This window comes from Asparagus officinalis, chromosome 1 (assembly GCF_001876935.1).
Source record: "Asparagus officinalis chromosome 1, Aspof.V1, whole genome shotgun sequence".
In the NCBI taxonomy this organism is placed as follows: Eukaryota; Viridiplantae; Streptophyta; class Magnoliopsida; order Asparagales; family Asparagaceae; genus Asparagus; species Asparagus officinalis.
The window spans coordinates 15,846,252-15,873,030 of NC_033794.1; the positions used below are offsets into that span (position 1 = coordinate 15,846,252).

General features: G+C 42.1%; 3 protein-coding genes across 4 annotated transcripts; 2 read left to right on the forward strand and 1 right to left on the reverse strand.

Moving 5' to 3' along the window:
- LOC109837175 lies at positions 10,686 to 11,492 on the forward strand. 2 transcript variants are annotated; one of them, XM_020405307.1, is made up of 2 exons: positions 10,686 to 11,179; positions 11,416 to 11,492. In XM_020405307.1, exons 1-2 carry the CDS (start codon positions 10,690 to 10,692, stop codon positions 11,451 to 11,453), a joined length of 528 nt encoding a protein of 175 aa, XP_020260896.1. In that variant the 5' UTR covers positions 10,686 to 10,689; the 3' UTR covers positions 11,454 to 11,492. The 2 variants fall into 2 exon arrangements, with proteins under 2 accessions (XP_020260896.1, XP_020260903.1); XM_020405314.1 differs by having other exon boundaries at positions 10,686 to 11,107; positions 11,416 to 11,491.
- On the forward strand, positions 14,663 to 15,539 carry LOC109837188. The gene has a single exon (XM_020405324.1). The coding sequence runs from the start codon at positions 14,796 to 14,798 to the stop codon at positions 15,363 to 15,365; it is 570 nt and encodes a 189-aa protein (XP_020260913.1). The 5' UTR covers positions 14,663 to 14,795; the 3' UTR covers positions 15,366 to 15,539.
- Positions 16,598 to 25,420, reverse strand: LOC109819555 (mRNA-decapping enzyme subunit 2-like). The gene is made up of 8 exons (XM_020385312.1): positions 25,195 to 25,420; positions 24,962 to 25,113; positions 24,364 to 24,491; positions 22,669 to 22,767; positions 22,004 to 22,156; positions 20,978 to 21,081; positions 20,830 to 20,897; positions 16,598 to 17,002 (listed from the first exon to the last, which is right to left on the reverse strand). The coding sequence occupies exons 1-8, from the start codon at positions 25,272 to 25,274 to the stop codon at positions 16,821 to 16,823; spliced, it is 966 nt and encodes a 321-aa protein (XP_020240901.1). The 5' UTR covers positions 25,275 to 25,420; the 3' UTR covers positions 16,598 to 16,820.

The following is a 26,779-nucleotide window of genomic DNA, read 5'->3' on the forward strand; positions in this document are numbered from 1 at the left end:
GGTGTAACGTGGACGGAATGATCCGGTTGCCATGAATCCACGGACGCCCCAGGAGTATGTTGTAGGAGGTTTCAGCATCGATAACGTAGTACGTCACCTCCGTCTTCATGTCGCCTATCCGACATTTCAGGCGGATTTTGCCGAGTGGCCGAGTCCCTGTGGCGTTGAAGCCGAAGATGGTAGTCGAGGTCGAGGCTAGGCGCTTCGACGGTATCCCCAAGTGTCTGATTAGCTTCAGGGGCACGATGCTCAGCGCGGACCCCGGGTCAACCTGGATCCGATCCACTTTCGCCGAGCCGACGTATCCCGTGAAGTACAGCGGCCGGTCGTGGGACGTGTTCTTGATGAGCATGTCCTCGGGGGTGAAAGTGATGCAGGGGATCTGTCTCTCGGAGACTTGGCAGCAAGTTGTACAGCCCTGTTCGATCTCCGTTTCTTTCGAGAAATGGGTCGAGAACGCCTCTGCGTCAGCCAACGCCTCTTGTAAGGCTTCCCGGGTAGGCCTAGACAACCGGAGGAGGTCGTACACGGTGATTCGCGCGGGTATGCTTTTCAATTGCGCGAGCACGTTGAACCGGTAAGGCTGGCGGCTTGAACTTGGCTCATCCGGATTGGGAGGGACTGCTGCGGCCGGCCTCGCGGGAGGTCCTGCTGGGTTTTCCGCCCTCGCGGGATATTCTTTCGCAAACTCCTTTCCGGCTCTCGTGGCGAAGACGTTGGTGTCTTCTTCAGAGTCGGTTAAGGCGGTCATCGCCGCGTCATCCGTATCCGGGATGGCGGTGACCGCGTTGCAATGTTTTCTCTTAGCCTCCTTGGAAGGCTGTGCGGTCCACTGCTCGTCGTCGAGGAGGTCCGGATGGACCCACATCACTTGCCCTGATGGCAGAGTTTGTGGAACCAAACCCTTCTCCCGCTGGTTGTGAGGATCGTCGTTAGTGATCTTCAAAATCGCCTTGGGGATAGGAATTATCCCCGCCGGAGCTTGAACCTCTGGGAGACCCGTCCCAAAGCTCAAAGTGACCATGTTCGCCGTCACCTGCTTTTGGACCTTCTCTTTCTTCAAGACCCCCGCGTCGTAGAGGGCCTGGAGTTTGTCCTTGAGGACGTAGCATTTGGTTGTGTGATGCCCAAGGAATCTGTGATATGCACAGTAACTTGGGTCACCGGTTTTGTCTGCCTCTTCAGGCTTGGTGGCTTCCGGTAACTTAATCCGCCCACTCTTGAGTAGAGTGTCGAAGGTAGCTACCACCTGGTCTTCTTTGAAATCATATTGCCGCTGGGGGCGCGGTTCAAATTGCCTGGGTTTCGGCTTTTGAACGAACTTTGGCGCCGCGGCAGAGTCTACGGCCATAGCCTCTTTTCCCTTCGATCGAGGAGGGTTCTTTGGCGCAGCCGGCTCTGCTGCTCCCTTTTTGGACTGCGGCTCTTCGGCCTCCAGCCTCTTGATCATATTTTCAACTTGCTCGCCTTGGCGAACAAGTTCCTTCCAAGTCCGGGTTTCAACTGCCCCTATTTTGGACAGGATGTGGATTGACAGATTGTTGCGGCACATCTCGATCAGTGTCGCCTCGGAAACTTGGTCCCGACAGTGGACTGATCGGTTCCGAAATCTCTTCACGAAGTCATTGACCGATTCCGACTTCCGTTGCTTCTCAGCAAGGAGAGTGGCCATTGACACCTCGGTGTCGTCGTCGAAGAAGCGGGCGAGGAAAAGCTTTTCAACCGCGTTCAGTTGGTCCTGGAACTCGTCGAATCTTTTGTCACGGGTGCTATCCGCGGTGTGCGACGTTCCTATCGATGTTTTGGAGGAGTAATCGGACTGTCGATCATCCTCTGTCTCAGCCGCTGGACGGTGAGGTGGTACCCACTCCTTATCCCTAGTCTGTCGGGGTAAGGGACGCTGGGTCCTCTTCTTCTTCTTCCTGTTCAGCAGTTGCTCCATCTTCTCTCTCAGAGAGTCGATGGTCGCCTGTTGTTCCTCCAGTTTTTGGGCCATTGTTTGCTCGGTATCGAGTGCAGTCATGTGTACTCTCGCCTGCGCATCTTGACTTGAGCGCGAGGTTTGAGATGTGGCCGCTGCCGAATGACCTTCGTCTTCGCCGCAGGAGGGAGGTACCAGGGTAGAATAGTCAAACCCAATACTTACTCCCCTGCGACTACGGGTTCGCTGGAATATGCCTTCCTGTCGGCGTCGGGCAGACAAGACGGAGTCCGAGTCTGGCGAGTCGGAGAGTACCGCCTTCCCTTTATCCGTCATGTTGACTGTGGCGGATGAGAGTTCCAGGTCGTCAGCAGCGCGTCTTTTCTGGTGACGGCGCCTTCGACGGGAGGGCCTCAGTCGAGAGGCCTGTTGAGAAAGCCTCTCAAATACCGAAGGTTTCGCCGTTCCAACGCATTGGCAGTCGGCGAGGACCGTGTGGATGAGTCTCTCGCAATGACACTGAGGATTCGCCTCGTGAATAGTGCGTTTGCGAGTCAAGAATTCTCTGAGGTCTTCTACGGGTGGTTGGTGACAACCCCCGGCCTCAGAAGAATCGCTCTGGTGAGCTGACGAGAGATTTTTGGGCGCTCTCTCTGGCGCGTGTTGGGTGGAACGCCTTGGTGTTGGAGTCAGGCGATCTCGCCTTGACTGGCGAGTCTTCGCGTTTGAGCGAACTCCAGTACGTGGGCGAGTTTCGACCCCATGTTTAGAAGAGCGGGTTCGGGAGGAACCGCCTATTTCCTTTCCTTTACGTTTATCCGCCAAATGATTATGGCGAGGCTCGCCAGCCTTCGAGGATTCGCCTACTTGGGCAGGCTCGTACGCTCGGTGTGGTTTGTTCGCATCAGGGATATGACCTGAGAAGCGAAGTCCTCCTGAGCGGATGGCTCTGCTGTCCTCGGTTGACGCTCCTGATTTGGAGGGCCTTCTGAGGTCGGGCAGCTTGCCTTCCCGTCTAGTGTTTCTCGGGCCTGTGTGATGGTTCAGGCCATTATGAGAAATGGAGGTTTGGACCCCCTGTCTGACGGGTGTTTGCCGTCGCTGTTGGTTAGTTCTCCCAGCGGGGAGAACGTCACCGTGGGTTGTGGCATTGCGGTTTGTGCCGGAGTGAACCGGCGCTTCCTCCGAGGTAGGTGTCTGTGTGGACCGCTTGGCGATCCATCTGGCAGACCCTTGCCTCTTGCGCTCGATCTCTGGCTTGGCCTTGATCGATCGCGAGGGAGTGGGCTCCTCCGATGAGACTCGGTTGGAACCCTCGGGTGCGGAGGCTTTGACCGTCTGAGGTCGGCCTCGGCGCACAGCTCTGTGGCGTTTGCGGGACGCATTGCCACCCGAGGAGGAGGAGGACAAGTATTCTTCGTACTTGGCCTGGTCGAACTCGATTTCGAGGGACTCTACTGTCGTCCCGATAGTAACCTCATCAAATTGAGCCACCACCATTTCACTCGATGAAACAGCTGCTCCCACTGTGGTCGCCATCTTCTGTAGGGTGAAAATTTGATTCTTCCGAAGAAAGGAGTTTCGTTTGTATTTATAAGAAAGCTTATTACAAACTAACAAATCAAATGTTTACAACAGAAGCAGAGGGAAGGCCCTCTTTGTTTTGTGTGGGGACTTTAGGTGGCTATAGGACGCTTCGCTCGATGCTCGGGTCGAGTCTGCTTCCCTTGGACCGTTTGAATGAGGTTACTGGAGAGCTTCAGTTCGCAGTAGAAGCTCGGGGTAATGGAGTTCGGGTCTGCTTAGTTCGTCGGCGATCGGAGCTCGGAACTAGGCAGCAGTGCTGTAATGCAAGGATTTGCTAACAGCTTGGTCTCAACTCTTTTTTCTCCAAGTTTTGCGACCTCTCTTCCATCGTGCTGGAAGGGGTTTTTAAATGAAAGAAGGACAGCTTGACTTCTCCTTGAATTGTGGGATGTGACCACATCCTCTTCAGAGACGTCTCGCCGTTCCTCGATACCATGAACGGTCATTCCAGGGATTGTGTTCTATGTCCTGTCACCTACGATGGGAAGGCCCATTCTTGTATGTGAGGCAACAAACGACTGCTATCCGAGTGGATTTGACCAGCATTAATGAACCGCATTTATGAGTTCGCAGATCGATGAAGTGTCTGTCCGATCACTTGTACTGTGCGTGACCGCCCGGCGTGCTTTGAGCACGATGCTTTCTCCTTTCCGGCCAGGAGAGGCGGTGAAGTAGGTACACAGTACTCGAGTGGGTCTAGCCAGCTTGCCGAGTGCCGGCGGATCCAGCTCTTGGCTCAGACATCCGAGGTGAGTCGCATTTATGAATGTTCAGGTTGACTCGACACCTGTCCAGGCTTTCGTGCTGCGCGTACTGCGAGCGGCCGTTTGACGGTCCTGGGGTATCGCGCTTTCTCTCTCTTTGGGTCGAGAGAGATGGGAAGGTCCATCTCAGCACGTGGGGTAGTGGATACCCAGCTGTACTGACGGTCTTGGGGTTTGCTGGCGGATTCGACTCTGGACTCGGGCAGGCGAGTTGAGTGAAAGGCGAACTTCCGCCATCCTAATCGATCTTAACTCGTGCTGGCGAGCCGACCGTAAGGCGAACTTAGAATCGAGCATGTGCGATGTCCATGCGATTTAGGCCCGTGCCAGCGAACCGGGCGTGCGAGCTCTTTTCGCAGGCGAATTTCTTGTGAGCCTATAGAGGTATTTTTTACCGTCTACAATTATGAAAGAGAACTAGAATCATAAAGACGTCTAATTTGTCTAATTTGTTGGTAGTTTAGAAGCATGAATAGTAAGCATGAATTTTCAATTTTTTTCTCCATACCAAGTGGCTATATTGGAGCCTAAAGGCGTTGTTTCAGATGAACAAATTTTTTGAGCAAAGCATGACAGAACCAGAAAAAGAAATAAACATGAAACAATAATGCTAATTACCATATGATTGAAGCAAAAGAAATAAACGTCAAATAAGAATTTTAATTAACATGTGATTGAAGTAAAATGTAATATATAGTAAAAAATTTTACCTATAAGACAACGACCGTAGAGGATAAAGCATACAACTACTGCAGGGCATGGTAGACCAGCAATAAGATGACAAACAAAGCTAACATTATGTCAAATAAATCAGCCACATGTATATGCGAATTATGGTTGTGGGCTCAGAACTTGTTTAATATCATCATTATTAGCCATCCGGTGCAATATCAACAGATATTGTAGGTTGCTGATCTCAGAAAAATTGAAAAGCATCATAGCCTAATTTGAACACCCGTAAACAATATCAAAATAATCAAATCCAGCCGAACACAACTTGGCTCATAACATAACAAGATTGTGCCTAAAAATTACATGCGTTGTTAAAAGGTACACAAATAGTAAGGACATAACATAACAAACATGATTGTGAATGCAGAAATATGTGCATGAACACAAACAACCCAGAATAAGTGTCTGCACACAAATCTCACGAACCAGGCAACAACACCACCAGCCAACAACAACATCAAGTACCCATCAGACAACAACACCACCAGCCAACAACAACATAAAGTACCAGGCAACAACACCACCAGCCAACAACAACATCAAGTACCAACCAGCCACGATCAAAACCCCCTCCCCCAATTTCTTCAATTACATGGGCAAAGAAGAGAGCTGGAAGTTTATGGCGGGAAGAGAGAGGTAGCTATTAGCTCAACAAAGAAATCAACGACGAAGCCAAAAATCCGACGTGGCCAGGTTTTCATCGATTTCACTCGGATGGGGAAGGAATCGGGGCCGAAGAAAAAAACCTAAGTGGTGGCGATTTTCCGCTTCATTTCCCTCTTCAGCCCTAGCGAAACAAAGCTGAGGAAGAAAAAGTGCGGAAATAAAAAATTGAGGTGGAAAGGAAAAAACCGACATGGAGGGGTTTAAAAGGTTTTCCACGGGGAATAAATGCGAACCAAACAGCCCCTTAAACTCTATAAGACCGGCTCTCCAACGTTCAAATTTTCCCACTCCGCCCGCATCACGAATCAACTGCTGCACCAAATTCTCCAAGAATCCGGGGACCAGTCCGCAAAAATGGCGGCCACTTCGAGGAACCATGAGCAAGTCCTCAAGCACAGTACCGTCCGCCTCTTCTCCCCTCCGAGAAAGGTCGAGGGCGTCGTGGGCTCACCAACCGAGGAGGAGTTCGACGAAGCGGATGTTTGGTGCGTCCAGTACTCCGCGTCGAAACCCGACAAGAGATTTCCTGTTCACCGGTCGCGGTCTGGGAGAAGGACCGACCCTCGTGTCCGTTCTGCCTCCGGCTCTAGCTCTCTCAGTAATTCTGGCTTCGACGAATCAAAAGACGATAATAAATCTTCGGTCCCGTGGTCTCGGTCTGCATGGAGCAAGATTAAGACTGGGTCTGGCTCTGGCTCCGGCTCTCGTTTGGGTTCGACACCGGTCAATATACCTGACTAGCCAAAAATTATGTTGCAAGAGCTAGGGTTTGAGGAGGAGGAGGAGGAGGAGGCAATTGTACCTCCACATGAGGTAGTGATGAGGAGGAGGGCGGCGTCTTTGTCGGTGGTGGAAGGGATTGGGAGGACATTGAAGGGGAGAGATCTGAGTCGGGTCAGAAATGCGATTTGGGCGAAAACCGGATTGCAGGATTGATCCGGATCTATTTGATAACTTCTCTCTCTCTCTCTCTCTCTCTCTCTCTCTCTCTCTCTCTCTCTGCCTTCATATGTATGAGGATGCTAAATAAGAACGGGGGTTTAAATTGGAGGAATCAGACCAATAAAATGGATTTTTTTTGAAGATATGAAATACATTTAGCTTGATCAACCAAGTACGTGCATATTCCACATTTAAATATTAGCAAAATATAAATGGTAGTTTATTTATATACGGATCAATTTTTTGGTAAATATTTTGATCCAATAACATGAAATATATGGTTGTAGATGATGTGTGTAATCTTTATTGATTAAAAAACATTATATTTTTAAAGAAAATATAATGTTACAGAAGACGATGAACATTGGAGGGGGTATCTGTAGGCATCAAAAATTACCTATAGGTCCCCGCACGGGGCTCAAGACAAAGAGAAGATGATGAACATTGTTATTCGAGTCACAGAATCTTATTTGATGATGACAAACGCATGAAGTGAGTCGACGGACCATGCGAAACAACGGAACTTCGGAATAACGGAAACATGAACTGATCGGGAGCTCCGCGTCACTTACGAAAGACGAAACGCCCCTCGTGTCCTATTTACTCCACATGTGATTCAATCATGGAAGCTCGTAGATCTCCTCATCGGCTTTCCAACGCATCTTGAACCACGTAATTCCGAGTTCGGACGGCAAAGATACGAAGAAAACAGACGGAATGCACGAAACTAAGCCCTAAGCCAAACCAAGACACCCATAGGTGTCTCGGTCAAGCCGAGACACCCAATGGTGTCTCGACCAAGCCGAGACACCCACGGGTGTCTGCAACCCGAAAAAGCTGATTTTGGTTGTTTAAAGTTGTTTTTCGATCGTTAACCGTCTAGATTTATTTTAACTGATCTGATATCATCCACGAACGTGGTTAAGTGGTTACAACTGAGGATAAGAGGGAATCGGCTATTCTTATCCAAAAACAGGGTCCCGAAGCCTATAAATACAGCCTCAGGGCCTTCATTTTTTCGAAGCTGGAATTCTCGAGCGTTGGCGAAGCCCTGCTGAATTGGAGACTGAAGACCCACGAATTTCAGAGAGGAGGAGGAGATTTCAGCGAATTCTTCGGTATAAAGAAGGAGAGTTCGATAGATCTGCAGGCCGGTTCTTTTCCTTGAGATTGCCCCATTGCAGTGATCTCGTGAAGAGTGGTTATCTCGCTGTTGCCAAAATAATTGCTTCGGTTTCTTGATTTCTTCGCGAATCAACTAAGCTCCGGATCTGATCTGATCGTTTGGTGGTCCACGGATATCAACGTCCCCGTCACAGGCCAAGATCCCACGTAAGCAGAAGACCGATAAACTATCTCTGCGTTTGTTTTGACGAGAATTGTATTTTCATTGTTTAAGAGTCTTATAAAAAGACTATCTTTTTGTATTTTCATTGTAACGTTTGAAGTTGTAATGAACACAGCAATGAACAAATCAACTTTCTCCCCAAACAACTATAACCTGAAAATCATTGGCCGAGGTGAATAAGATAAACTGAGTGTCAGTTTGATCTTATAGGTTATGAGTTTAATATCAATAAACACTAATCAAGCTATTAGGGTTTGACAGTTTACCATACCCTAGGCTCGATAGTTTGACATGGTTTAACGAAGATACCGGACTATATGTTATTATCACTGAGTGATCCTGATAAAATTGGGTAAGCATCTTACAGACCTTTATCATAACTTATATCCGGGTAGTCTCCATGTGTAGCTAGCACATCTGTTATACTTGTGAATATGATCAACTGCCGAGTTTTTAAGTTGGGCCCTAGAGTCACACGAAGCGCGTACTTGAATCCTATGAAATATAATTTATAGAGTAATGCGTATGATTGATACGTATATATGATTTTCACTGGATACACATAAATTGTTATATGTATCGGTAAAATCAAGATGCTATGTGCTTAAGAAATCAATTCCAGCATTTTCCCCATAAGTTGACTTTTAGTCAACTGGTTGACTTTTAGTCAACTGGTTGACTTTTTAGTCAACAATTAATTTTTAGTCAACTGGTTGACTTCTTGGTTATATGATGACTTATTAGTTAAAGGTTAGAAAAATATCAAATACCGTGTTTATGAAATACCGTATTAGTAATAATGATGTGGTATTTTCATTTATGAAATACACATTTCATTATACCATGATTAACGAGTCATGAGATGAGTCATTAAGTGATATGGTTTGGGAACATGGTTTTAAGCACATGGTTTTGATTTTTCATGACTCATTGCATGACTCATGAGATGAGTCATTGCATGACTCATGAATAGAATCGTTACTTTTGATGACTCATGCCATGACTCATGAGATGAGTCATGACATATCTTACTCTATAAATATGAGCTCTCTCTCCCTCTCTCTCTCTCTTATGGAAAGGTTAATGAATGAACGAATAAAAAATTGGCTAAGTTGTTTTCCATAAGAGAATAAGAGAGTTCTACCTCTTACTAAACTCTAGCAATCTTTGAGTAAGAGGAAGTAGTAGGGTTTTAAGAACCTCGGGGTAGATATCTTGCCTTGTGTCTCAAGAAGCCTCTATTTTTCTAAGTCCACTTGAAGTTTTGAAGATCCACCACGAGGAGGTTTACTACAACAAGGAGCATGACCTAGGGGTTGTTCGATCTAGCATCGAATCACGCTTCGAAAGTATGACTTTCTTCGAAAGTATGACTTTCTAACTATTGGATGCTCTCTTTAATACAGGGATCATGTTAGATTTAATTAGGATGGTCCTAATGTAGATTTCACTCTCTCTACATGCTTTGCATTTTTATACATACAATCTTTCGCTGCGTATTTTGCATGTATTCAGCAAGGGATTTCCTTCATAACTAAGGTACAAATTATCGTTGAGAGCATTTACCACTTCTCAATTGATTGGAAAAATGGTGATATCCGGAATTTATCTCTCTAAAAATGCAACCTCCGAGCATGACAAATATGGATAGAGAAATGACACGTGACTGATGTTATAGATGATAAATATTGTTGCAAATTGCAATTTGCCCTATGATCAAAATATGTGATTGCAATCATAGAACTAATCTATATGAATTTTGTTAGACTAAGTCTATTGGGTATTGGGTTAATGGGCTGTGACCCGTTAACCATACCCCTATTTGTATGACTATATATATATCTCTCTAGTATCTGAATAAATCAATGAAGTTAGGGTTTTTGCTCTCTCAATTATCTCTTTCTACATGGTATCAGAGCTTGAAACCCTAGCCGCCACAAATCCTCATTCAAAAACCCTAGCCGCCGCCGCCTCTTCTCCTTGCCGCCGGCACTACCGCCACCACTAGCCGTGCTGCTACAGTACCGCGCTGGTTTAAAGAACAGATCTCTACTACTGCCCTGATTATTTGACTACTATCTGCCTACCACTATTGTGCAACAATGTCGGAAACAGATCTCTCCTCTTCTACATCTCCCTCTGCTGCTGCTGGTCAGACTTCTGCGCCCAAGGTAGTCTTGGAGACTACAATAAAATTGAATGGTACAAACTATCTACTCTGGGCTCAGGCTTTCCGCATCTTCATTGGCGCTCAGAGCAAACTTCCACATCTTCTGGCCTCTCCTCCACCCACCACAGATCCCACCTACAGTTCCTGGCTCTCGTCTGATTATTGTGTTATGACGTGGCTCCTCAACAGCACAAAACCGCAGATTAGTAGCAGTGTTATGTTCTTAACCACTGCGAAGGAGATGTGGGACAGCCTGAAGATTATGTACGGAAATGAGAAGAATGCTTCCCGTGTATTTGAGATTTATGAGCGACTGTTTACGCTCAAACAGGGAGATAGATCAGTTCCGGAGTTCTTTGGTGAGTTAAAGGGACTGATAGACGAACTGGAGATGCATCAGCCTGCAGTAGCTGATGCAGCGACGTTGTTGGGATATCGCTGTGACTTGGCAGTGTCCAAGTTTCTTTCTAGATTGCACCCTAACTTGCAGTCCCAGGTGAGAGGACAGATATTGGGTGGAGATACCATCCCCTCACTGACTGCTACATTCTCTAGAGTCATGCAGGTCTCTACTGGTGTTTCTTCTGATACTTCTGCACCGTCTCCACCTTCAGTGGATCAGTCTGCCATGTTCTCTAGTAGAGGCAGAGGCCGCGGTCGTGGTCGTGGTCGTGATTCTTTGGGAGGACGTGGCTCTTTTAGTGGGAGACAGGGTGATTCTGATAGGGGTTCACGTCAGTGTGGTCATTGTGGGAGGACCAATCATATTTCTGAGAAATGCTGGGAGAAGTTTGGTCGTCCTCAATGGGCCCAAGTAGCCGATGCCGAGTCGACTCGCTCACCTATTTCTACTATTATTTCTAGTAATCCAGCTACTACTGTTCCTACTGTTCAGATTTCTCAGGCAGATTATGAGAGGTTACGCCAGCTAGAGATCTCTCAGAACAGTCATTCGGCTACTCATGCATCCTCTTCAGGTATGGATGCTTACATAGCTTCTCCTCATGAACCATGGGTACTAGATTCTGGAGCCTCATCCCATATGACAGGTATAAAAGATCGTTTTGTCTCTTTACATCTTTCTGATAAGCTTCTCTCTATTCGCATCGCTGATGGTACACTTTCTCCAGTTCTTGGTGCTGGAGTAGTTCATGCTACTTGCTCTTTGAAACTCACTGATGTGTTATATGCTCCTAAATTCCCTGTTAGCTTATTATCCATTAGCAAGTTTACAAAGCACAATAACTGTAAAGTCACCTTCTTTCCTTCTTATTGTGTTTTTCAGGACCTAGCAACTGGGATGACGATTGGTTCGGGGCATGAGAGAGGAGGTATGTACTATTTGGACGACAGTGTGCCGGGTGCTGGTCTTGTTGCAGCACAGCCTGATTCTACCTTACTGTGGCACTGGCGTCTGGGTCATCCTTCACTACAGAAACTTAGATCGGTAGTTACTGTTCAGTCTTCCCTTTCTTCTTTAGGTTGTGAGTCATGTGAACTGGGTAAGCACCATCGTGCTTCTTTTCAGAGTCGTGTCGATAAACGCAGTAGTTTTGCGTTTGAGTTAGTTCATTCTGATGTCTGGGGTCCTTGTCGTGTTCCCTCTGTGAAGGGTTTTCGATATTTCATTGTTTTTGTTGATGATTTCTCTCGCATGACTTGGCTATATTTGTTGAAAGAGAGGTCTGAAGTCTCGCATGTTATTAAACTTTTTTATAATGAAATAAAAACCCAGTTCTCTACTTCTGTTCATATTCTTCGTACTGATAATGCTTTGGAATATATGAAAAATGACGTTTCAAAATTTTGTGCTCTTAATGGTATTATTCATCAAACTTCATGCTCTCACACTTCACAACAAAATGGAGTTGCTGAGAGGAAGCATAGACATATTCTCGATGTTGCTAGAACACTGATGATACATATGAATATTCCAAAGTACTTGTGGTCGGATGCTGTCCTCACTGCCTGTTATTTGATTAATCGCATGCCTTCCTCTGTTCTTGATGGTTTGATACCATTCCACTATCTTTATCCTGCTAAAAAACGTTTTTCTGTGATTCCTCGAGTTTTTGGTTGTACGTGTTTTGTTCAGGATTTGACTGCTGGTTTGGATAAATTGTCTCCTAGGTCCATTAAGTGTGTGTTTGTTGGATACTCACGTACTCAAAAAGGGTATAGGTGCTATCATCCGACCACCAGGAGATATTTTGTTTCTGCTGATGTTACCTTTTTTGAGTCTGTCCCATATTTTTCCTCTGGTTCCACTATCTCTGTCAGTCCACAGGTGCCACTACCTTCTACGGCTCCCACTACTATTCAGGTATCTGCTCCTGAGGCTACTGCACCAAAGCCTCTACTGACATACTCTCGCCGTCCTAAAGTACATACACATGTCTCTGCTCCTGCTGACTCTTCTTCTCCAGCTACAGGTCCATCTCATGTCGAGCCTCATATCTCTTCTGACTTAGATGTTCCTATTGCTCTTCGTAAAGGTAAACGGTCTTGCCCAAAATATCCTATCTCTCTTTTTGTCTCTTATGACCGTCTCACCTCATCATTTCGTCAGTTTGCTTTGTCATTGTCCACTATATCTTTACCCAGGTCACATGAGGAAGCTTTGTTAGTACCCGCCTGGAAACAGGCTATGGATGAGGAGATGAATGCACTGCTTTCTAGAGGGACTTGGGATTTGGTCTCTCTACCTGCTGGAGCGACTGTGGTTGGCTGCAGATGGGTGTATACCTTGAAATATCGTCCTGATGGGTCTGTTGATAGATATAAAGCTCGCCTGGTTGCTAAAGGATATACCCAGACATATGGTATTGACTATTTTGAAACCTTTTCTCCCGTTGCTCGTCTCAACTCCATCAGAATTCTTTTCTCTCTGGCTGTTAATATGGATTGGGCGATGCACCAACTAGATGTGAAGAATGCTTTCCTTTATGGTGATTTGGACGAGGAGGTTTATATGGAGCAACCTCCTGGGTATGTTGCTCAGGGGAAGAAAATTATCTGTAGGTTGAGAAAGGTCATCTATGGGTTAAAGCAGAGTCCTCGAGCTTGGTTTGATAAGTTCAGCAAGGTTATTTCTAATGTTGGTTTTCAACGTTGTCAGTCTGATCACTCTGTCTTTCTTCGACGCACAACAACTGGTTTGGTTATTTTAGCCGTATATGTTGATATTCTGCTGACTGGGAGTGACTCTGTTGCCTTAGCTGAGACTAAGGAGTATCTAAACCGTCATTTTGTCACTAAGGACATGGGAAAGCCAAAGTATTTTCTTGGGATTGAAGTTGCATATAAAAAACATGGTCTGTTGTTGTCTCAAAGGAAGTATGTGCTAGATTTACTAGAAGAAGCAGGTCTCTTGGACTGCAAACCTGCAAGCACTCCAATGGAGGCAAATGTTGATTTGTGGCGTGATGATACCTCTCTACTAGATGATGCTGCACGATATAGGAGACTAATTGGGAAGCTAATATATTTGACAGTTACCAGACCTGATATTACTTTTGCAGTAGGTGTGCTGAGTAGATTTATGCACAAACCTAGAGAGGTTCATTGGACAGCAGCTCTGAAAATTTTGGCATATGTCAAAAATTGTCCTGGCAAGGGATTGTTATATAAGAAGCATGGGCATACTCACATTTCGGCTTTCTCTGATGCTGGCTACGCAGGAGACATTGGAGACCGAAAGTCAACCTCAGGATTTTGTACTTTTGTTGGAGGTAATCTTGTGACTTGGAGAAGTAAGAAACAAGATGTAGTATCACGATCTAGTGCAGAGGCCGAATATAGAGCAATGGCTCACACTGCTTGTGAGATGGTGTGGCTAAGAAAGTTTATGACAGAGCTTGGTTTTGTTCAGTCTGGACCCATGCCAATGCATTGTGACAACCAGTCTGCCATTTATATTGCACAGAATCCTGTGTTTTATGAGAGGACAAAACATATTGAAGTTGACTGCAATTTTGTCAGAGATGCTTGGGAGAAGAAGATAGTATCTCTCACATTCACTCCGTCCTCACAACAACTTGCTGATATTCTTACCAAGGCTACTTCTTCAAAGGTGTTTTCTACTATATGTGACAAGCTGGGCATGGTGGATATTTATGCTCCAGCTTGAGGGGGAGTGTTAGATTAAGTCTATTGGGTATTGGGTTAATGGGCTGTGACCCGTTAACCATACCCCTATTTGTATGACTATATATATATCTCTCTAGTATCTGAATAAATCAATGAAGTTAGGGTTTTTGCTCTCTCAATTATCTCTTTCTACAAATTTAATTTATCCTAACAAATTAAGCACCTGTAATCATCTCTGTTGTTGCGAGTTCACAGCTTAATAGACACACTTAGAACGAAGATGTGAAATGGGACTAAATAGCATAAATAAACAGTATCACTGCAAAGCCCGACAGCATAATTTCGTTCGTGTAAGCCGAGAAGAAAAAGGAAATTAAAAAACTTATTATTATATTGTGCTTTAATTTATCTCATGTAAGCAGCCTTATCCACGTCCTCTCCCACGTGGCTCACCGGGCCCTACACTCCAAACTCTATAAGACCGGCTCTCCAACGTTCAAATTTTCCCACTCAGCCCGCATCAGGAATCAACCGCTGCAGCGAATCCTCCAAGAATCCGGGGACCAGTCCGCAAAAATGGCGGCCAGTTCGAGGAACCACGAGCAAGTCCTCAAGCACACCGTCCGCCTCTTCTCCCCTCCGAGAAAGGCCGAGGGCATCGTGGGCCCGCCGACCGAGGAGGAGTTCGACGAAGCGGATGTTTGGTGCGTCCAGTACTCCGCGTCGAAACCCGACAAGAGATTTCCGGTTCACCGGCCGCGGTCTGGGAGAAGGACCGACCCTCGTGTCCGTTCTGCCTCCGGCTCTTGCTCTCTCAGTAATTCTGGCTTCGACGAATCGAAAGACGATAAGAAATCTTCGGTCCCGTGGTCACGGTCTGCATGGAGCAAGATTAAGACTGGGTCTGGCTCTGGCTCTCGTTTGGGTTCGACACCGGTCAATATACCTGATTGGCCAAAAATTATGTTGCAGGAGCTAGGGTTTGAGGAGGAGGGGGAGGAGGCAATTGTGCCGCCACATGAGGTAGTGATGAGGAGGAGGGCGGCGTCTTTGTCGGTGGTGGAAGGGATGGGGAGGACGTTGAAGGGGAGAGATCTGAGTCGGGTCAGAAATGCAATTTGGGCGAAAACCGGATTCCAAGATTGATCCGGATCCATTTGATAATTTCTCCCTCTCTCTTTTTGCCTTCATATGTATGAGGATGCTAAATAAAAACGGGGGTTTTAAATGGAGGAATCAGAGCAATAAAATGGAATTTTTTTTTTTTTTTTGAAGATATGAAATACATTTAGCTTGATCAACCAAGTAGGTGCATATTCCACATTTAAATATCAGCAAAATATAAATGGTAGTTTATTTATGGATCAAATTTTTGGTAAATATTATGATCCAATAACATGAAATATATGGTTGTAGATGATGTGTGTAATCTTTATTGATTAAACAACATTATATTTTAAAGAAAATTAAATATGTCATATCTCAAAAAAAAAAATCCTCCTTATCATAGTCATCTTTAAAGACTAATGCAAATTCTATTCAATCTTCGTCAACGATTGTTTTTTTTTTTTTTTTGTGAAATTTACTCTAAAATTATCTCTTCTACTTGATCAAAATCATCGCAAATTCTATTCAATCTTTATCAAACACTCACCTCAACAAGAAAAACATGCATTTGCTCAATGTTAGGTCACTGTGGAGACTTTGGGAGCAGGGCCCCTCGACTGTCCTCTTCAGCTGACCTCTCGCATTGTTGGCATTCATTAGTGGTTGATAAGGATATGTATATATGCTTTTAATTATTCATGCTTTTGTCAAAATTTTCAATCCTTTTCATTGTTTTTCTAGTTTGTTACAGCCATACAAGAATGGACATTTGTGTTTCTTGCAACGAGATAAGAAGTGGAAAGAAAAGGTTCCACATGTGTTTCATTGTTTTTTCTTGTTCAACTTCTTTCGTTTGTTGCAAACCTGAACGTGTTTATCCCCAGAAATTTTTTTAAATAATTAAGATATGATGACTAAAGTGGGAAAATGTTTCTTAAAATAAGGAAAAGTGTATAAGGTGTCACTTGATATATGGATTTTAAAGTAGGTAAGTGATAAGCTACATCATTTCCATTTCTTGACACCTCACTTCGCTAAGAATTGTCAACTCAAACCCAACATCCCCTTTCAAATTATATAAGATCACGGGATATAAGATTTTAAGACCCAAAAATGCCACACGAAATCTTATTAAATGTATTCGTACTTATCCGAAGAGATGTAAATCTAACAATCCGTGTCATAGATATTCTTTATGCCTAGTTCCTACCAACACTACATGTTTGTTCCCCGTCAGAGATTAACCGTTAAATCAAAAAAAGTCTAAATTCTTCTGAAATTGGATAGCTCGCCATAGTCTTTTTGATCGACAAAGAAACAGAGAAAAAACTTGCGCAATAGTTTAACAAAGATTACATGTTTCCCTCATAACCAGCTACTCGAAGTTGGTTGTCCACTGTACCTATATTTTTCAACCGTATGGATCACTTCTTTCGGCTCCAAAACATGACGGTTGCATATTTACAAACATACAACTAGACGAATACAAATGCATCAACTAGCAGCAAATGCAACTTCCATGGACTGTAGGATTTTGATAGTATCAAACCTGAAGTTTCTGAAGCTTTTACCTGGACCGAGATCGATAATTTGAGGCTCAGAACCCACTCTTTGTAATGCATTTTGCATGCTTGTTCCACTTCCAGAACTATCTTTCACTTTCCAAACGGATGTGCCTAGTCAAGGTCGAAATGATATCAATTGCGAAGTCCTATTGCTGAGCAAGAGATAATCAAGTAACTATCAGAAATTTATTTATTGAATCGGTTTACCTGGGTCAATTTCACAAAATTACCATGAACATTGGGGTATTTTGCACAAAACAAACATAAAGTTTTTCTATTAGAGAAAACTACCATGAATTTTTTTTAGGGAAAAATACTTCCAGCCCCAAAACGAATGAAAACAAGCTTCCCACCCCCAAGACTTTTTCAACGGGTGCTTTGCCCCCAAAAGTAAATTTTTTGTTCTCTGAGCCCCCAAACACAAAGCCCAATGAATTTCACACAGGGAAAGACTATAATACCCATTCTCTCTCTCTCTAACCCTGCAATCCCTCTGCTCTCCCTCCTCCCTCCCCAACCTCTCCACCCGCCGCCGCCGCCCTCCTCCTGCCATCCTCACCTTCTCTGCCATCGTCGCTCCGGCCATCCACAACATCCTTAAGATCCACAACGCGGAGAAAACCCCGGCGCGGGTTCGCGGAGTACAAAGAGATGTCCGTCGAGGGCCGAGCAGAAACTCCGGCGACGGAGCGCTGCTAGCCGACGGGAACAAGCGACCTGAGGTTTTCTGTTACTGGTTCTCTCATGATTCTCGAGCGAGCTGGGTTTCATGGGAGCGTGGAGCGGGCGGAGGACCTGTTCATGGGAGCGTGGGAGGACCTGTTCATGGGAGCGTGGGAGCGTGGGGAGGACTCGCCAACCCAAGAACAATAATAAGAAGAAGAGGACAAGATTGATAAGTAATTCACCATGCCCCTAACCTTGTTGCTCCTGCTTTGGATGCTACAAGAGCTTCTGGGTCGTTGGGATGCCTCACCGCACCGTCATGTCATCTCACTCATCCTCGATGCTTTTGAAGAGACCTTGAATCGAAGGAGGCCAACAGCAAGTAGAAGAGGGGGTTGAAGAGTAAAAAGATTGATTTGATGAGGTTTTGGCGAAAGAGATGAGCGCCCCATGAGGAGAAAGTTGATGATGATGGCCATGATGATGGTGCGGGCATGTTACTAATTACCAATGCTAAAACTAATTACCGACCAAAAAAACTTTAAAATAACCAAATAAAAATATACCGGTTGCTTGTTAAAATTACTCCTCCATTAGAATGTCCTACATTGTTGTTAAGGTTATATGTTGGTTGTTAATGTTACCGTTTGTTGTTAAGGTTCGTATTGGTTTGTTAATGTTATACAGGTTGCTTGTTTAAGGTTACGGGTTGGTTGTTAAGACTACGCGTTGGTTGTTAAGGTTACGGGTTACTTGTTAAGGTTACGGATTGTGTTACATTATAGGGTTTGATTGTTAAGGTTATGGGTTGCTTGTTAGCATACTGTGAAGTTTAACAACCAATACTCTAACCTTAACACCAAGCCGTAATCTTAACCATCAAACCCGTAAGCTTAAAAACAACGCAACCAGTTAACATTAACAAAAAGGCGTAACCTTAACATGCAACCCGTAACCTTAACAAGCAACACGTATAATCTTAACAACCAACCCGTAACATTAACAACAAACACGTAACCTTCATATTAACGGATCTTGAGGATCTCTCTGTCGGATTGTTAGGCTCTGAAAAACACGCTAATTGAAGAAATATGTAAACTCCTGAACGTAGCTTGAAGCTTGAGAAATGTTGTGAATAGTGCCATGCATATTAATTAAAAGATGTTGACATATTAAGAGTTATTAAAAAAAGCGAGTGTTCTTGAAAAATATATAAATTTATTTTGGTTACCTATTAAAGACGTTAACATGGATGGGCGGGCCAACATGCATAAAAATAGTGCATCTAGACTTCCTATATCGTCTAAAAGTTACTCTAAATATACAGAACACTCAGGATCTCTCTGTCGGAATCAACACGTTTTCCCCCCGTCGAGCTTGGATTTGATGTTTTGGTGCATTTTGTTTGCTTCACTGGTCCTTGTTCTGCTGTTATTGTGATGTCGAGATTTCACCTTGTTTGTTAGGTCCAAGTTTACATTTTTCTTCAATTAGCGTGTTTTTCAGAGCCTAATAATCGGTCAGAGAGATCCTCAAGATCCGTTAATATGAATGTTACGTGTTTGTTGTTAATGTTACGGGTTGGTTGTTAAGGTTATACATGTTGTTTGTTAAGGTTACAGGTTGCTTGTTAAAGTTACGCGTTTGTTGTTAAGGTTACGCGTTTGTTGTTAAGGTTACGGGTTGGATGTTAAGATTACGGATTGGTTATTAAGGTTACGAGTTGGTTGTTAAACAAGCAAAAACTCGTAACCTTAACAATCAACCCGTATAACGTTAACACAAATCCGTAACCTTAACAAGTAACCCGTAACCTTAACAACCAACGCATATTCTTAACAACCAACCCGTAACCTTAACAAGCAACCTGTATAACCTTAACAACCAATACGTAACCTTAACAACAAACGCGTAACATTAACAACCAAAATATAATCTTAACAACCAATGTAGGACATTCTAATGGGGGAGTAATTTTAACAAGCAACCGGTATATTTTTATTTGGGTTATTTTAAAGTTTTTTTGGTGGTAATAGTTTTAGCGTTGGTAATTAGTAACATGTCTGTACCCATCATCATGGCCATCATCATCAACTTTCTCCTCATGGGCGCTCATCTCTTTCGCCAAAACCTCATCAAAATCAATCTTTTTACTCTTCAACCCCCTCTTCTACTTGCTGTTGGCCTCCTTCGATTCAAGGGTCTCTTCAAAGGCATCGAGGATGAGGTGGATGACATGGCGGTTGGGTGAGGCATCCCAACGAGCCCAGAAGCTCTTGTAGCATCCAAAGCAGGAGCAACCAAGGTTAGGGGGCATGGTTGTAATTACTATCAATCTTGTCCTTCTTCTTCTTATTATTGTTCTTGGGTTGGGCGAGTCCTCCCGCACGCTCCCACGCTCCCATGAAACCCAGCTCACAGAGAATCATGAAGCAGTAAAACCTCAGTCGCTTGTTCCCGTCGGCTATGCAGCGCTCGTCGCCGGAGTTTCGCTCGGCCCTCGAGCGGACTATCTCTTTGTACTCCTCGAACCGCGCCGAGGTTTTCTCCGCGTTGTGGATCTTAAGGATGCTGTGGATGGCCGGAGCGACGATGGCAGAGAAGGTGAGGATGGCAGGAGGAGGGCGGCGGCGGCGGGTGGAGAGGTGGGGGAGGGAGGAGGGAGAGCAGAGGGATTGCAGGGTTAGAGAGAGAGAGAATGGGTATTATAGTCTTTCCCTGTGTGAAATTCATTGGGCTTTGTGTTTGGGGGCTCAGAGAACAAAAAAATTACTTTTGGGGGCAAAGCACCGTTGAAAAAGTCTTGGGGGGTGAGAAGCTTGTTTTCATTCGTTTTGGGGGCTGGAAGCATTTTTCCCTTTTTTTTATTAACCAAACTACCATGCCCGATGGTAACTACGATGAGTTTCATGTGTGAAGCAAACACATATTTTGGATGAATTTTCCCTTGTGTGCTTCATGTCTCTTCTGTATTTTCCTTATAAACTTCGTGCTTGATAGACATAAATAAGGATGGGTTAGTCTTTTATCCAAGAAATTAACGCTGATAGAAACAGTTTTCAATAGTTCACGATATTTTTCTACACTTTCGAAAATTCAAGATAGTTTTCTCTAATAATAAGAAAATAAGATCGTTTTGTTCAAAATCACCCAAACTTATGATAGTGTTGTGAGAATTTATCCCTTAGTTCCTTGGGTAAGGTGGATAGTAGTTTTTTGTTATAAGTTGTACTTATCACTAGGCAAACAAAATAAGGACAAACGGAGCAAACCTCTGTTTGACGCAATGGAATTCTTAGATACAGGAGGACAATGCCTTGAGATCCATGATCTTAGAGACCTGTCAAAGGAAAATTATCAGTTATTAAGTGACACAAAAACATTTGTGCATAAAGGACTGAAGATTTAAGAGATACTGACGTTAGAAAAGGTGCGACCATGTAAAGCTTCAACCCGTTAACTCCTCGTGACCTTGCATCTTCTCCTGCTGGGTCAAGTTCATCAAGTCTGTGCCATGAGATTTCCTGTAGGGTAACACTACATGTTTTTAGCTAAAGTTATGTAGCATGTGTGCATTATGGTAATTGAAAAAAGCAGACTGATTCCAGTAGCATCACCGAAACAAGAACGAGCAACAATAAATACAAGGTATAAAATAACATGTGTTCAGAAGGAAATCTTGAGCTAGCCATGCATACTCATTTAGTCATTTTCGGTTCTGTGTACAATTCTGTAAGTTATTGAAAAAGAATCTCTGTACTGGGACAACAGGTTAGCAGAAAAGAACAGAAGGGTTCGAGGAAAATATGCAATCTGAGTAGAAAATAGCATGGCAGCACTTGGAAACTTGGCCTGCAAGACTTCTGGTAATCAATCCATGTCTTTTATGGTGTCAGTGCCACCCTTTGAAAGTGAATTGAATTTCACTGGTGTATTGGTGATACAATGCCCAATAACAGTGTTGAATAATGAGGAGATTCACCAAAGAAAACGAATATCAAGAGCTAGAGAAAGCTATTATCAATGTAAGGCTCATGAAGTGAAGGTGGAGGCAAGGAGGACCTACTGAACTGTTCATTAGTGGAACAGCTAACAAGCAAATTCCGGGATATGCACAAACGATGAATGTTTGTTTGCAAGCAAGTGTCAAAATAAATTCACATATCAGAAAAAACATCTGCAAAAGAGGTTATACTGCAATTCCAGAAACATGGAATTTTAAAGGAAAAAAAAAGTTGTAGCTAAAACGGACTAACATCAATTCAAAGAAATTCTTTACATTAAAATTAGCAGAAAGGAGGGGAATAAAAAAGATGCATGGGAATAAAAAAGATGTATGCATGCTACCTACAATCTTAATACCATACGTATATATCCCGTTACATCAAAACAATTATGAACACAAATAGACAAAAAGATGTACATAAAACCTCATGAAATACTCACGCCGATCTCCTTTTTAGTTAGAGGTGCAAAGACAGTATCTTTCTTCACCCCAGTAATTATGTAGAGTCTAACCCTCTGCTCCCCTATTACAACTTCAATATAATCATCCACTTTTAGAAGTTCAGAAACATCAAATCCTGTTTCTTCCAAAACCTGCATAATTAATTTTTAACATTGATCACAAATAAACATTATGTGATAAGTTTTGGACTCAAAAAGATAATGGTGATTAACAACAGAAAACACACAACTACACCAAAAATATACACAAGGAAGATCCAAATTATTAATAAATCAGAAAAAAATATATTCATTTCAAGATACTCCAGCACAAAAAACATATGCACTCCTAAATGACAGTATGCGGAGACTGGGCTACAGAGCTAGTAACGACAGGTAGAACATACTTGATGCGCTTAACGTTTTTTGGTGCATAACTAAGATTTCCTGTTATCTAGCTATTGTTTCCTTACATTTATGCAGTTATTTTTCTTCTATTTCAAATTTCACCTGTAGCATATCTATTTCCAACACAAGGAACCCCCCTCCTGAAAACATTAAATATGGAGTAATCCAGCAGTTAAGGGTAGTTGTGAAAACTACAGAAGATGATACAGTAATGTACGAGCAGTAATTAGAAATGGAGGTTCATGAAGTTTATTTACTTCTCGTACAGCACACATATGATCTTCCTCGTATTTTGCCCTTTTGCCACGGGGAAAACTCCAGCTGGCACCAGCTTTCCAGCCTTTCACAAGTACACACTGCAGGAATAAGAGTGAACATTAATTGCTTGCATGAAGGAAAATATAAAAGGTTACTTTTAAGAAAGTACTCCTCCAACTTCTTCATATGAATGTTCAAATTTTCTAACTTTGAGAATTAAAAATCAGAATCTTAGAAAAACTGTTTAACTGATAGGATAGGTAGTAAAGAAAATGCATGAAATATAAAGACTATGTTTCATTTTTCAAACTATTTTCTACAGGAGTGATTTGTTTTGTGTCTTTTTAACCACTTAATAATGGAACTAATATGAAAAGTAATGGTTAAGTTTCTCATTAATCTTTCACTCAGTCCTGACCAACTAAAAGCAATAACGCAATTCCTACTTTTAGCGATTAAAAATCAGTGTGTAGGTCATATGCAGATGATAAATGATGTCTGTATTCCTAATACATTATTTGGGATCACATTTAGGATGTGAATATAAGCTCGGGTGAGGACTTAATTTCATGTCTTGAAGCAAATATAGCTAACACACTTGCAAGAGGAGTAAGAGTACATAAAAAATTCATTCACAGGTGCGAGCTGGCCTCTAAGAGCTATACACACATCAATATGAAGAACATGATCCATTGAACATGATAATTATACAAGGTAAATAAAAAAAACAAACAAACAAACTTTCCTAGAGTGGTACAAGAAAGAAAATTGATAGAAAGAATGTCAAAACACAACAAACCTTTACAAGAGATTAAGTTTTTTACATCCATTGCTCTGTAGTCGATATGATATGGGGGTAAAAAGTGGTTTCATGTGGGAGAAAAGACTTATATTTCCATAACCCAAAGAGTTGATCAGATTATACCAGTTCTTGGCCTTGAGTGAAACCCTCTTAAGTTAATGCTGACTTCCAAGCCAAGACAAACATAAGCAACAGTCTAATACAACATGTTTTGATGGATTCTGAGCAGATAGGGACCTGTCTTTTATAGTGACAATCTCAGTTCATATAACCAAAAAGCGAATTCCAATACTGCTAACAAATGGAAAGAGCCATGACAAAGTTGTAAGACTATACATTCTTCTTTATGGGATTATGTTCAGCTTGAACAATTAACGCCCACTGCAGGCCAAAAATCTGAATCAAATATTAACACCACAGAAACATGGGAGGAAAACCCAATCAGAGGGCTCACTGTAGAAAATCATAAAGAGGAAGGAGAATCTTACACTGTCCAAGCACTAATTTTAACATTGGTACTTGCACTGATTCAACATTATACTTCAATTGATTTTTTAATCATTTGTGCTGATTTCATGTATTCTCTGGATTGATTTAAAAATGGTAGTGGTACATAAATGATTTTATGGCTCATATACGATCTTTTGCCCCCCGAAACTGTGATGTACCAAATCAAGATGCTAAAATATCATGTTCACAACAAAAAATATCCTATACAGGTCAATTCATTAACAAAAAAGGAGAAAGAAGCGGGTAAAATTATAATCTGGGATGTAAGATGTCGTATAAAAGCTACTACTCTACAATCTAAACATGAAATTTATCTGAGCATTCTTTAGAACTAAAAAGGAAAAAGAAAAAAAAACATCCCTCGAATTCAAAACAAGCTTACCCATTCATAAGTCTCATCTAAGATGATTGCACCCATCACTGGTACCCGATACTTGTACGAAGTGAAATCCTTGTAAATATCATCAATATACGCAATATACGGCCTCAATGCAGCACAACTTTTAAACACTATAAACTCAATAAGGAAATGACACTAAACATTCTACAATAACTAATAAGACTATTCAAGTTTTTACAAGCTCAAGCTAGTGCAATAAAAAGAAGGGCTTTTGACATAATAGAATATAAACCCTTTCTCAATATAGAATATAAATCCTTTCTCAATAGGTTATTAGGACTCCAAATCTTTATATTTCTAATTTACACTCCCAATTCTTTAAACGCCCATCCATAATTGTTACCATATATGATCAAACTCTTGGAATTAAGAGAGTTGGAGGTGTTATTTAGAAACATGAAGATCTGAGGGACCCTAATATAAAATTAAGAAAGAATTTAGGGTCCACTATAAACAAAACTCTATTTGTAATAATTTTGGGGGAGTAGGCTAGAAATATCAAGATTTGAGCAACTGATATACATTTTATTAATAATTTAGGGTCTAACATGGAAAAAAAATTGAAAAATTTGCTGGATACTGAGTGATGTAAATTCCTTGAAGGAGAGAGATTTGAGCGAGGGATTCTGCTCAACGGAGTTGTCTTCATAAAACCAGTGGGCTAGCTCGAGGAGGAACAAGATCCTCTCGAACGATTCAAGATCCTCTTTTGGAGCGTTCAGAACGAAGCGACTGCAACAAAAATGGGGGAATTTTTAGGAATCGAAAGCAAAATTCGAACGAAAAATTGAAGAAAAAGAGGAATGGTGAAACCTGCAGAGATCATCGAGGAGCTCCTGAGAAGGGAGGAGATTCTTCGCCGGAGAGCTCGAGGATCGACTCCATCCCGCCATTGACGCTAACTCGTCGGAGAGAAAAAAAAGGGCGGGAAAAGAGCCCTAGCTTTTCTGTTTGTTTTCGGGTTCTTGTACCGCTCTCCGTGGTAAGACAGTGACGAGTACTGCTTCGATGCGGATACTTTTTCTTTTTGGACTAAGCCCAAACCAGGCCCAATACTGTCTGCATTCCTAATTGTAGACGTATATTTATTTACAAAGCTGAAATTTTTTGGTTTTACATATTTGTATAGGAATTTTGATTTACGAAATATATATATACTAGATTTTATGCACGTGTAATGCACGTTGTTAAATACTATGATTATGTACTTTTGATTTATTTTCTTACTAAAATTTATTCATCGGTTACCCTTTGATAATAATTTTTGCTCACTTTGATTAAGTAATTTTGGTTTATTTTCTTACTAAAATTTGTTCCTCGATTACACTTTGATTATTTAATTTTTTGATATTTGTTTGAATAGGCTACATCCAGTTTAAAGTTTTATGTCGATAGTTGAATTGTTAGGAGATAAATATAATCTAAAGTCAATTTAAATTTTTATTTCATTTGGATCGGCATGAAACCAAGCTTGACCTGAGGAAGTATAGTGTTATGAAAGTGAAAACACTTGAAAAAATAACATTATAAAAGGAAGATGAATAATAAAGGTAACAAGCCAAGATGATTGATTTAAAGTGGGCTAAAATAGCAGAAAATGGTTAATGAAAAAATCATAAACTGAAGATTAATGCAACTCTAGTACACTTTTATATGATAAAAACATCCACATATGCATATGAAATCACTAAAAATAGTTTATGAAAATCCCTTCTAAAGATTCCTAATTTTACTAAAAAATAAAACTATTCTATAACAATTCACAAAACATTATCTTTTGTTACTTCTATTTTATTTTTTATTAAGTCGAGATCAATCCTTCTTCATATTTACCTTTTTCCTAGCCAATTCTGGAGTAGTAGTGTCTTCATCGTCTACATCGATTTTGATATGAGACTGGAGCATGTTATCTTTCCTTTGGCTCATTCATCTTTTGTCTTCTCGTCTAAATTAAAAAAGAAGTTGAATATATTTATTATATTCAACACAAACTTCTAACAATACGTACTTTGGATTTTTTCCCTATTTTAATAAGAATACTTGTTAATTTCATATATATGAAACTTTTTATGCTCTTAAATAAGGTTAGGAGATTCTCTGCAATGAATTATTCTGTTGTGCATCCAATAAGAATTTCTGTTGTGTCGTAATGTTACATTTGCTCTGTCTGTGTTGTTTTCCATGAGGATCTGAACTTAATACATTAAAATTTTCATTATTAGTTTGCTTTAGATTATAATATTAATATTTAATTTTGATATATTTTTTTCATGAAGAAGTGATATCACTTAACCTTGGTACTAAATCATTGGCGATTCTACAATATTTATCATCTGGACACTTATTATTAACATCTTTATCCAATTTCTTATTGCAGCCTTTGCAAACATAGAATCAC

Coding starts and splice junctions, on each gene's coding strand:
- LOC109837188 (XM_020405324.1), top strand. CDS start 14,796: ATGGCGGCCAGTTCGAGGAACCACGAGCAAGTCCTCAAGCACACCGTC.
- LOC109837175 (XM_020405307.1), top strand. CDS start 10,690: ATGCAGGTCTCTACTGGTGTTTCTTCTGATACTTCTGCACCGTCTCCA. Junction 11,180..11,415: donor AGCCTCATCCCATATGACAG/GTATAAAAGATC, acceptor TGTGTTTTTCAG/GACCTAGCAACTGGGATGAC.
- LOC109819555 (XM_020385312.1), bottom strand. CDS start 25,274: ATGGCGGGATGGAGTCGATCCTCGAGCTCTCCGGCGAAGAATCTCCTC. Junction 24,492..24,961: donor CAAGGAATTTACATCACTCA/GTATCCAGCAAA, acceptor TTGAGTTTATAG/TGTTTAAAAGTTGTGCTGCA. Junction 17,003..20,829: donor TTCCATTGCGTCAAACAGAG/GTTTGCTCCGTT, acceptor GACCTTGACTAG/GCACATCCGTTTGGAAAGTG.